The sequence below is a fragment of the Crocuta crocuta genome, unplaced genomic scaffold (assembly GCF_008692635.1).
Source record: "Crocuta crocuta isolate KB4526 unplaced genomic scaffold, BGI_CrCroc_1.0 scaffold65, whole genome shotgun sequence".
Classification (NCBI taxonomy): domain Eukaryota; kingdom Metazoa; phylum Chordata; class Mammalia; order Carnivora; family Hyaenidae; genus Crocuta; species Crocuta crocuta.
Window position 1 is genome coordinate 3788474 of NW_027530683.1, and position 12000 is coordinate 3800473.

General features: G+C 41.8%; 1 protein-coding gene across 1 annotated transcript in view; it reads right to left on the bottom strand.

Moving 5' to 3' along the window:
• Positions 1–7486: 7486 nt before the first annotated feature.
• PRORP (protein only RNase P catalytic subunit) overlaps positions 7487–12000 on the bottom strand; it is a 149489-nt gene continuing 144975 nt past the window's right edge. Inside the window, exons 7-8 of the mRNA XM_077769222.1 lie at positions 9568–9763; positions 7487–7796 (exon numbers count right to left, since the gene is read on the bottom strand). Of these exons, the coding sequence (XP_077625348.1) occupies positions 7665–7796; positions 9568–9763 (328 nt within the window). The 3' untranslated portion in view covers positions 7487–7664. The remainder of the gene's footprint in view (positions 7797–9567; positions 9764–12000) is intronic.

Below are 12000 nucleotides of genomic sequence, written 5' to 3' on the forward strand. Positions count from 1 at the left end.
ACTGTGAGATCGGGACCTGAGCTGAAACCCAGAGTCGACGCTTAACTGACTGGGCCACGCAGGTAACACCTGAAGCTGGAATACCTTTTTATTTTTTTTTTAAGTTTATTTTTTATTTTGTGAGAGAGCTGGGTGGGGCAGAGAAAGAGGGAGAGAGAGAACCCCAAGCAGTCTCTGCACTGCCAGCTCGGAGCCTGACGTGAGGCCTGATGAGGTGGGTCTAAACCATGGTTGGCCAGCTGCTTGACCAACTGACCCACCCAGGCACCTCTGGAACACCTTTAAGTAATTTAAAAAGTCCATGTTGACCATCTCACAGGGGCCGAAAATGACCAGGTTTAAGAGGTTTAGAAACAAGAGCAACAGATGGGTGGTGTTGGCATCGCTGGGGATAATGGCAGTGGACAGGAATAAAAAATCTACTGACACTTATAAAGCACAAACTGTTCAGTACTGATTGCCTCACATAAACTTCCCTTGGTGGGTCATCGAACAAAAAGAGCCATGTGATTTGCTTTAAAAGATAAAAGGCCCTTTATCTGTGTAAAGCAGCAATCCTTCCTGAGACTTTCTCTTCAAACACTTGGTCTGACTAGAGTTTATTTCTTTAGCAGTTGGACATCAGAGGGCCTAACTTGGAAAAGATCCATTTCTTCAAAGATTTGACCACTCCTACCAGAATAAGACGAAATGCCAAAGGACATGACCCTTAATTTGAGCCAACAGATATTATCAGAGTGACAGCTTCCTGGAACACAAATTTCCTTCTGAACACAAGGAGGCCTTGCGTGGCTTATGAGTATTCAGCTCTGCAAGTAGGGGTTTATGGTATACAATAATGCCCTCACTTAACCTGGCTGCTTCCCTTTATGATTTACATTGTTATGATTAGAGGAAGAAATGGTAGAAGACCATACAAATGTTTCCACTTTCTCTCAGGTGAAGAAAAAGTTATAAGAGTTTACAAAGAATGATCCTTTAAAAAAAATTGTATGTATGTAACTGACACAGCTACATATGTATAAAAACTTAGCAGCAATAGATGGCGCAGCTTTGGATCAAGGGATAGAAAAAAAAATGCAGCTTTCGATTTTAGGACAAGGTCACTGAATGGGGAGGAGAAGAGAATAATTTATTTTTAAAGACTTAGGAATAGGTGCACCTGGCTGGCGTGTGGCCTGATCTCAGGGTTGTGAGTTTGAACCCCACACTGGGGGGTCGGGATTACTAAAAATAAATAAATAAACTTACAAAAAAAAAATCTTAGTAATACAGTACATCTTGGGGCGCCTGGGTGGCTTAGTCGGTTAAGCGTCCAACTTTCACTTGGGTCACGATCTCGCGGTTCGTGGCTTTGAGCCCTGCGTCGGGCTCTGTGCTGACTGCCAGCTCAGAGCCTGGAGCCTGTTTCAGAGTCTGTGATTCCCTCTCTCTCTGACCCTCCCCTGCTCATGCTGTCTCTCTCTCTCTCCTAGAAATAAATAAAAACATTAAAAAAAAAAAAAGTAATACAGTACATCTTAAGCAACAGGGGACTTACCGTTGGGAAGGCCTGCCATGATCACTTGCAAAGGAACCTATTTCATGAAAGTTGGAGGCCCATTCTGTTCTCCTAGGCCAGGACACCACTCTGGCCCGGACAGCCCGAGGCACAGCAGAGTGAGGGAATTCCATTGGCACCCAGCTGAACCCAGACATTCTCTGTTCTGATGCTGTGATAGAAAGCAAAAGAAGTCTGTTTGAAGGTTTCTATGTGAACTAACTTTGATACCGAGGAGGAATGTTCTAGTCCAGCTGAGAGTGCTGGGGCAATCTGGCCCGGTCTCTTCAAAACTCAATTTATGACTCTACCATATTAGAAATTTAAGTCCCTAGCGGTGATTTTTCAAGCATTTGCTTTCTGGGCTGGATTTTAATGAACACTAAAGAGATGACGGGGTAATCATCTTAATGTGGTTGAAATTCCCATCACTTTTCTTGTCAGAAACTATCTAAACTCCTTCGTATGACACTGCTATTTACAACACATTATCATGGTTACCTCAATAACTTAATCCATTTGAGAAGAGTCTACTGAGAGGACTCTCGTAGCAAGGCACACTATTTTGGGCTGCCATCAGTGACTAGATAATTGTCTTCCTGTTTATTTCAATTCTGGGCTGAAAGCAGGTTGTGTATGTAGGGTCTCTGGAAGCACCCGGCAGACTGAATATTGCCAACAAAGAACGAATTTCAAAGACAGAGCTTCCCTAGAAGTATTTTTTAGTGGCACAGCCTCAGGGAATCTTGAAACATCATGAGATAGACATGATAAGAGAAAATTAAAGACTGTTTCTTCAAATTTACTGCATTTACTCATTGGTGTTCTGTCTCTCGTATTTTTTCATCTCACTACTTGCTATGGCTTTCTCTAAGTAGATCTCTCTGTGGAAGTCCCTCTGCTTAGAGAGCAGACTGCTTGTCATTGGCTGGGACCAGGCAGGGAAAAGCTGGTCTTCTTTGCCTTTCTTTCCTCTCTCAGGTGCCTTTTACTCACCTCCTTTCTTCTCCATGTTTCCCTCCTGCCTCCTCTAAGACTACTGAGCTATTAGATGCTTCATTCCTCACTACCATTCACCCTCCTATGAAGGTCTCCCATGTCAGATGTAGCAAATAAAAATACAGGGTACCCTGTTAAATGTGAATATCAGATAGACACTGTCTTTAGTAGGAGTCTGTCCCTGCAATACTTGACACATGTTTACAATAAAAAATGTAAATTCAAATTCAACTTATAGTCCTATGTTATACCTGGGAACCCTACTCACACTGAGGGCTCCAGGGGGCTCTAACAGCTGCCTGGTCTCTCACTGAGAACTTTATCTGTTTAAGTCCTAGCCTGAAGGAATACCTAAATCAAAATAGCACCATTTCGGGGTGTCTGGGTGACTCAGTTAGTTAAGCATCGGATGTTTGATTTTGGCTCAGGCCATGATCTCACAGGTCGGGGTCCTTGCTGATGGCACGTAGCCTACTTGGGATTCTCTCCCTCCCTCTCTCTCTGTCCCTCCCCTGCTCATGTGTGCTCTCTCTCTCTCTCTCTCAAAATAAATAGGGTTGCCTGGGTGGCTCTGTTGGTTTTGGCTTAGGTCATGATCTCACAACTTGAGAGTTCAAGCCCTGTGTCGGGCTCTGCACTGACAGCACAGAGCCTGCTTAGCGTTCTCTGTCTCCCTCTCTCTCTGCCTCTCGCCTGCTCACAGTCTCTCTCTGTCTTAAATATAAATAAATAAACATTAGAAAAACTAGGGGCACTTGGGTGACTCAGTTGGTTAAACGTCTAACTTTGGCTCAGGTTATGATCTCACGGTTCGTAGGTTTGAGCCCAGCATCAGGTTCTGTGCTGACAGATCAGAGCCTGGAGCATGCTTTGCATTCTGTGTCTTCCTCTCTGTCTGCCCCTCCCTTGCTCATGCTCTCTCTCTCTGCTCTCTCAAAAATAAATAAAAACATTTAAAAGAAAAAAGAAATATCACCATATCTTCACAGTGGTCTATGCTCCTACACTCCCAGTCATTCCCACAAGGGTCCCCTTAGATATTTTTCATTCTAGGAATTCCAAGTTACTGAAAGATGGTTGAAATACCAGATCTGGACTCCATTTAGCTTTGCCATCAATTACCCTGGTAATATTAATTTTTAGCAAATGAGTATATGACTCACCATGATGGACAGAATTCAGGAGCCCATATAACACTCTTCCTTTCCATTCCTGCTTTATAATAAAGCTGTTAGGGAAAAAGAAATCCAATGTGAACATATATGATGTATTTTATAGTACATTAGGACAATTTTTCAAAAAGTGAGAAACCTGCTAGAGGACCAAAGAGCAAGTAATTATATTTAAGTGCAAACTTGAAGACACAAATTAATTTAATGTGAAGAACAAGGCACCTGAGGTGAGGTAGTGCCAGTGTAGTCCTGAGAGAACAATTAATTCAGGTCTCTCCTTTGAGATCTTCTCTGTGTTCAGTCCAAGAACAGCAGGAGGAAAAGAGAGTATAAATTCAGGAGCGTGTCCGAAGGAAACACAAAACACTTTAGAAGGTTTTTTTCTTTTAAGTTTATTTAGAGAGACACGGGAAGAGACAGAGAGAGAGAGAGAGAGAGAGAGAGGAGAGCATGAGCAGGGGAGAGGCAGAGAGAGAGAGAGAGAAAGAGAGAGAGAGAGAATCTGAAGCAGGCTCCACACTGTCAGCTTGACCCCATCATCCTGGGATCATGACCTGAGCTGAAATGAAGAGTTGGACACTTAACTGACTGAGCCACCCAGGCTCAGTGGCAAAATCAATGTCCTTTAAAAACGTTCATTTGTTCATAGCTAACTTAAAAGACACTATCAATCTAGAGAATAACTTTTTAAAAAGTTTATTGTTTTTAGTTTACTTTGAGAGAGAGAGCAAGCAGGGTAGGGGTACAGAGAGGGGGGTACAGAATCCCAAGCAGGCTCCGCACTGTCAGTGCAGAGCCCAACTTGGGGCTGGAACTCACGAACCATGAGATCATGACCTGAGCTGAAATCAAGAGTTTGATGCTTAAACCGCTTAAGGGACTGAGCCACCCAGGTGCCCCTTGAGCATAACTTAAAAGAATTCCTCTTCCCATTGTATCGGACTTTGTGTAACAGGTAACTTTTTCTCTTTTCCACTCAGAATACAAAAGGGCAGCCTAAGTGTTTGGTACCAGCTGCCTTCCTTCAGAAGATCCCTGCACTCCTCGGTGTCCTGTCAGTGTGATTTACACCAAGCAGCCCTAGAATTCCCCTACTCCTGGACAGAGAACAGATGCATCTCAATTCATGTCAGGCAGAAATTAGGATCTTTTAATTAATTAATCAATCAATCAATTAATTAATTAATGTCTATACCCAGTGTGGGGCTTAAACTCACAACTCTGGGATTAAGAGACACAAGTTCTTCAGACTGAGCCAGCCAGGCACCCCCGAGTTTTATTTTCGGACGGTATTAAAGAGTTCAAAAATAATGTAATTTCCCTGCCACAATTTTCTACACTGAAGAGCCATTCTACAAATGTGGACCCTTTAAAGAGGTACTCCCTTGTTTCTTTGCTTTCATTCTTCCCCCTTTCTCTAATGTGGCTAAATGTCCCTAAATCTAAATAATGGATACCCTGCTACTCAGTCTGAGTTTCTGTGAACTACTCTAACCTAAATTACAGTGTAGAGAAGAAAGATTATTGGCTGGGAAATAGGGAATGTGGGTCACAGTCGAAACGTCTCCACTAACTAGTTATGGGACGTACAGAAGCCATTTCATCCTTCCAGGGTCTGTTCCTCCTCTATAAAATGCTACTGTTGGGGGGCGCCTGGGTGGCTTAGTCGGTTGGGCGTCCGACTTTCGCTTAGGTCATGATCTCGCGGTTCGTGGGTTCGAGCCCCACGTCGGGCTCTGTGCTGACTGCCAGCTCAGAGCCTGGAGCCTGTTTCAGAGTCTGTCACTCCCTCTCTCTCTGACCCTCCCCTGCTCACACTGTCTCTCTCTCTCTCTCCTAGAAATAAGTAAAAAACATTAAAAAAATTAAAAAAAAAATAAATAAAATGCTACTGTTGGACTTTCTATTCTTCAAGGTTCAAAGTCCTGCGATTCCTTTTGTATTTTCCCCTATCTACATGTGCTCTTTGTGAGGTATTTGCATTAGGTTTTCAGATCTTATTTAAGAAACACATTTTCCTTTTTAAAAAAATTTCCTAAAACTAGGATAGTTCCTTGAAAAAAAATTAACTCACTGAAAGCACAGTTTTCTAAGTCTGTCATTTATGGAAATTTAGAAGATAAGCAGGTTGGATGGAGGAGAATTTTCTGACCCTCAGTATCTTCAATATTCTCAAATTATTGCACACTTTCCTGGAGAGCTGTTTTTTTTTTTCCCCAGCAGTGTCGGATCTCATAAATGAATGAGGAGAGGAAACATCCCCTCCTGTGTTTTTCCTAAAAAGTCTGTGAATAATATACATCCTACCTATATCTATGTATATGGCTTTGTGTAAATGTAATTATTTAGTTCATGTAAATAATTATCTTAATTTTTTTAATAATTACTTTTGAGAGAGAGAGAGAGCGAGCGAGCATGAGTCGGGAAGGGGAAGAGAGAAGGAGACACAGAATCCGAAGCAGGCTCCAGGCTCTGAGCTGTCAGCACAGAGCCCGATGCGGAGCTCGAATCCACAAACTGTGAGAGACCATGACCTGAGCTGAAGTCAGACCTTTAACTGAGCCATCCAGGAGCCCCAACAATTATCTTTTTAATTGTAATATTTTTGAGGCACATTGTTGTAAATGCATCCATTTTTAAGTGTTTAGTGTGATAAACTGACCAATAAACACATACACTTAAGTTAGCATCACCCAGATCAGTAAGGAGAGCACTTTCTATCACCCTTCAGAAAGGTCTCTTGTGCTCTTGCTTGCCTCAGGCAACTACTATTGTGATTTTTATCACTGTAGACTGGGTTTGCCTACTTTTTTTTTTTAAGTTTATTTATTATTTATTTTTGAGAGAGAGAGTGTGCACAAGTTAGGGAGGAGCAGAGAGAGAGAGAGAGAGAGAGGGACAGAGAATCCCATGGAGGTTCTGCACTGTCAGCACAGAGCCCAATGTCGGGCTCATACTCACGAACTGTGAATTCATGACCTGAGCCAAAATCAAGAGTCAGACACTTAACTGACTGAGCCACCTAGGTGCCCCTAACAATAATTCTTCAGTGTGGCCTATTCTTGAATATTAAATCAGACAACATATATGAATAAAGAAAGAACATAAAGTATTGTGGACCTGAATATTTCCAGCTAAAATCAAGGCCCAGTGAGGTGGAAGCTGGCTGACAAGCAGGTAAAACAGAAGCAAACATGAAAAGTTAATCACTTTGTTAAACTAAATCAAACTGGACTAAATGAAAAAAAAATCTGTATCCTTTAAAAAGCCATCATATACTGAGTGATAGAATTAATAGTATTCACAAAATCTTCACCAATTTGAAAAGGCATTTCAAATGGTAGGATGAAGAAGAAATGACCACAGGGTAAAGACAATGAACTGCTCCTTTTTCTCCCACTCAAATCATTGGTTGGTAACTAAAAGTTGCTAATAAGCTTCTGATGTCTTGGCCAGTTCATCACAGAGGACCATAAGTGATTCAGTGTGAGCAGGAGATCATGTGTAGAGGATGAGATCATGCCAGAAATGGGAAAAGGGCTTTAGAAGCAACATGAGGCCTAGACGCACTGGCTCTGCTATTGGTGGACTTGGAAGGTGAGGTCGGGAGAAGCAAAATGGGTATCAGAAGCACCTGTTGCCCAAGTTAGTGAACTAGCTGGCCCGACAGGAGAAACACAGCTTTCTCTCTGCCCTGACTCCCCCAACCCTGGACAAAGTCTCCGAAAACAAATGGCTGCTGAAAAAAAAACACAAATACAACTGCTTATGAAAAGATATTATATTTTATTTAATTAAAAAAAAAAACCCTCAATTTGTTGACATGCAACCAACCAGACCAAACAGGACAGAGTGGATCACACAGGAGCAATGCTGTAAAAAAGCACTGACTGAAGAGCTCTGTTGCCAACCAGAAGGGCACCCGAACCCAAGTTCTTCATGGGGTGCAGTCTTTATGTCTTTCGGTGAAGGCAAAGCCATTTGGTTGGCACTTCATAGGAGTATCTTTCCACAAAGTCTTCATCATACGGTATGTGCCACGAGTCCCCAGTTGTTTGCACGACTGTGTCATAACTGGGGATGTGCTGTGGAATTAAAAAGGGAGCCAAACACTGAGAACAGCACTGAGGCGTAACCTGTTCATTTCCCTTCTCTTCTGACAAGTTCTCGGTTTGCTTCAGGTGTATTCTCTCAATGGATTTTCCTCTTTTTAAGAAAAAAATTTTTTTAATGTTTTATGTTTATTTTCGAGACAGAAAGAGACAGAGTGTGAGCAGGGGAGGGGCAGAGAGAGAGGGAGACACAGAATCTGAAACAGACTCCAGGCTCTGAGCTGTCGGCACAGAGCCTGATGCAGGGCTTGAACCAACGAACCACGAGATCGTGACCTGAGCTGAAGCTGTACGCTTAACTGACTGAGCCACCCAGGCGCCCCTCAATGGATTTTCAAAGAGCAGCTAGCTCTGTGAAGATGAACCCTAGGGGTTTCTTTTTTTTAGGGGGGGGTTCATTCTTAAGACTAAAGACTCTCTATAGGAGCATCACATTTATAGGATACAATATTCCTTTTCTTGCCTTTATCAGTTTTGGACGTGAGAGAAAAATTTCATGTATACAAAAGCAGAGAAGTGGTATAATGAACTCCCATGTACGCACCACTCAGCAACAGCCACTATCTACTCGTGGCTAATTTTATTTCATCCATACCACCCCCAAGATTATTGTGAAGCAAATCTCAGCTATTATATCCCTTCTTCTGTAATACTCAGTATGTACCTTTATTTTTATTTTATTTTTATTTGAGAGAGAGAAAGAGAGCAAGTGGGGGGAGGGGGAGAGGGAGAGGGACAAAGATCTTAAGCAGACTCCATGCTCAGTATAGAGCCTGATGTGGGGCTTGACCCCAGGACTCTGGGATCATGACCTGAGCCGAAATTGAGAGCTGGATGCTTAACTGATTGAGCCATCCAGATACCCCTCAATATGTACCTTTAAAAGGTAAGGATCTATTTTGTAAATATAAGATCAATATATTATTACACTTCAGAGTTAATAATTCCTTATCATCAGATAGCTACTATTTACATTTCCCCAATTATTAAATGCGTGGACATATATTTACAGTTGATTTCTTTGATTAGGAATTGAAATTAGGTTATTACATCGTGACTGAATTATCTGTTAATTTTAATTAGGGCTTTACTTTTCATCTGTGTTTTTTGTAATTTTTTGTTGTTGAGGAAACCAAGTCAGTTGTCTTGAATAGCTTCCCATAGTCTTGATTTTTCCTATAGAACTGTTGTTTTGTATATTTTTTGACCACTGGACCACTGGCTAGTGTATTTTTCTATAATAGCTTGCCTTTGGATTTCCTCCCTTTGCTTACACACAAGAGACATTCCTCGTATTTGCAGGGATCTGAACTAAAGCCAAAGGAGAACTCAGCTGAGGCCATACGACAGAAGTGGACTAACAGGAAAAAGGAGTTACTTAGCAGAAGCATGACGAACCATAAGGGATAGGGAATTTTCAGCTACTGCAAATATATAGGAAAATAAAAAAACATGCATGAGGGGTTATAATCGATGACATAATTGAAGTCACAATTGATGACACCTCAGATGTTTTCCTTACGTCAATTAATGCGGGGCTGGTCTATGAAAACTTTTGCTCTGGCAGACTTTCTGTGTCCAGGAGCTGGCTAATCCCAAATACCAAACTATAGCTGACAAAAATAAAGCGTTTAGAACATTCAACTAGGTGCAACATTCTTGGACTATGCCACATCCTTACTATATAGGCGACTGTATACTGTACTTGACTCTGCTGACATTATGTAGAGAATGAATAACATACCTGAAAGGTTATTTTTGATCCTGGAAACTTATTAATAATTGCTAGCTGATGGCCCTGCTGCCACTTAAAGAAGAGGCGCTGGGTCTTGGCATCAGGTAGACAGGCCTTGTGGTCCCGCATCAGATCTTTGGTGATAAACTTGCAATGGTTCCCCGAGTGCAGCGTGGCATACAGAAGGAAGGGGTCATCCGCCGAGCTGAGGCAGGCAGAAGAAAGAGTACAATCAAGCACAGCCGCAAGGAGGCTGAGGATGGCATTCTTCACTACGCTTTTTACTTTTTACTCTACTTTTCTCAGAGGTGCTTTGCATGCTTAATGGAAATGATCTCAGTGATGCTCATAAACTACCTGCAAGTCCTCTGCTAGTAGACAGCATTCTCTAGAACACATGTTGGAAAGCTAAGTGGAAGGGAATGCAAATGCTTAACTTAGGCCACTGTAGTGGGCTCTCCCACTAAAATGAAGAATGCTAACAATGACTTTCTCTTCCCATTCAAGACTTCGTTCTCTGTGTGCCCAGTGTGTTGTTCCTCTCTGCCTTATGCCACTGCAGAGCACACCCTTCCCCTGACTTTTCCTCACTTAAATTCGAGGAATGTTCACAATATTAATAGGGCAGGATGACACTTCCTGGCAAGCTACCAAAAATAATGGGCTGCCCTCAAAGCTAAAATTGGCATCTCAAAGCACCTTCTGGGTAGTCACCCAGATTGCCACTTGAAGGCATCTCCTGCCTGTGAGATGAGCCAGTGACTCAGAATTTCCAAGGGACCCTCCACTCAAGCACTTATCACTATAGTGTGTGTGCTGTAAAAACAGCCCAGTAGCTGCCTTGCTCAGGAAATTCGGACTGTGGCATGTGGTATGTCGTATGCCTTGATACAAATGACCCAAAGTAGGACCATTTACAGTTTATTTTATACTCACCTATTTCAAATGAAATGATAAATGACTAGAATCTATCTGCCTTAAAAAATCTCCAGGAAAAAAGAGAGAGGAAAAGAAAACTAGAAAAAATGTAGGGGGTTATATGCAACAAGATCAGAAAAATGATGGTACCTGTTGGAGCTGGGTGACAGTTACATGGAGAGTTACGATATTATTCTCTTATAGTATGGTATCTCTTTGAAAAGGCTTCTTTGGTACATTAGTGGAAAATAGAATTAATGTTAAAAACTTAAATATTCAAATCCAAAGCCACAATCAATCTTTACAACTGGGTTTGGGTCTTTAACGGACACAATAAATACGAGTCCCAAACCAAGCATGAGACCAATTTCCAACAGGCTTCTTGGCTGTAATACTACATTTATCCAGTTCCTCCACCTAAGAAAAATAACAGTGACGATGATGGTGTATACATATACATGTACACTTTCATATATGAAACTTACATATACACTTTTTTTTTTTACAAATAGTTTATTGTCAAATTAGTTTCCACATAACACTCAGTGCTCATCCCCACAAGTGTCCTCCTCCATGCCCATCCCCCCTCCCCCCCACATCCATCAGTCCTCAGTTTTTGTCAGCATTCAAGAGTCTCTCATGGTTTGCCTCTCTCCCTTTCCCCCACCATTTTCCCCCTTCTTCTCCCCCATGGTCCTCAGTTAAGTTCCTCCTAATCCTCCTATACGTGCAAACATATGATATTTGTCCTTCTCTGCCTGACTTATTTCGCTCAGCATAACACCCTCAAGGTCCATCCATGTTGCTACACATGGCCAGATTTCATTGTTTCTCATTGCCATGTAGTATTCCATGGTCTAGATAAACCACATCTTCTTGATCCATTCGTGTGTTGATGGACACTTAGGCTCTTTCCATGTTTTAGCTATATATACACTTTCTAAGTGTATATATAGCTTGGTGCCCTGCTAGAGTTTTCCATGGATTAGTTATAAATACTAGCTCATTTAATTTTCACAGAAACCCCATGAGGGTTATATATGAAGACACGGAGGAGGGAAACATCTTCCTGGATAGGAGGTGGCAGGACCGATATGAATCTGGGTAGACTAATTCCCAAGCCTATGCTCCTCGTGTCTATCCGGTGTTGCCTAAAGTGAATGTGAAGAGTGTTATTATTGTCTTCTACTCATAGAGACAAAGAATCAACCCTTCCCATGAATACATGAAAGGACTTAGCTAAGGAAAAAAGGGATTGGATTGGGATCTGAACGAGGGGTTAGCCTTCTGCACCATGCACAGAGAGCCATTTTAACTTTTTAGGAATAAATAATTTGGGGGATACTGACAAATCTTGAAGCTATCACATTCAACATAATAAAACCTATACCCAGGGCTGAGGGAACACATGATCCACGTAAAGTTAAAAATAAACCATTGTCAGCATAAATTATATGTAAAACTAAAAGCATGTTAAAGGTTTACATGTCCTGTTGAGGGTCTGTGCCCCTCCTGATTAGCTGC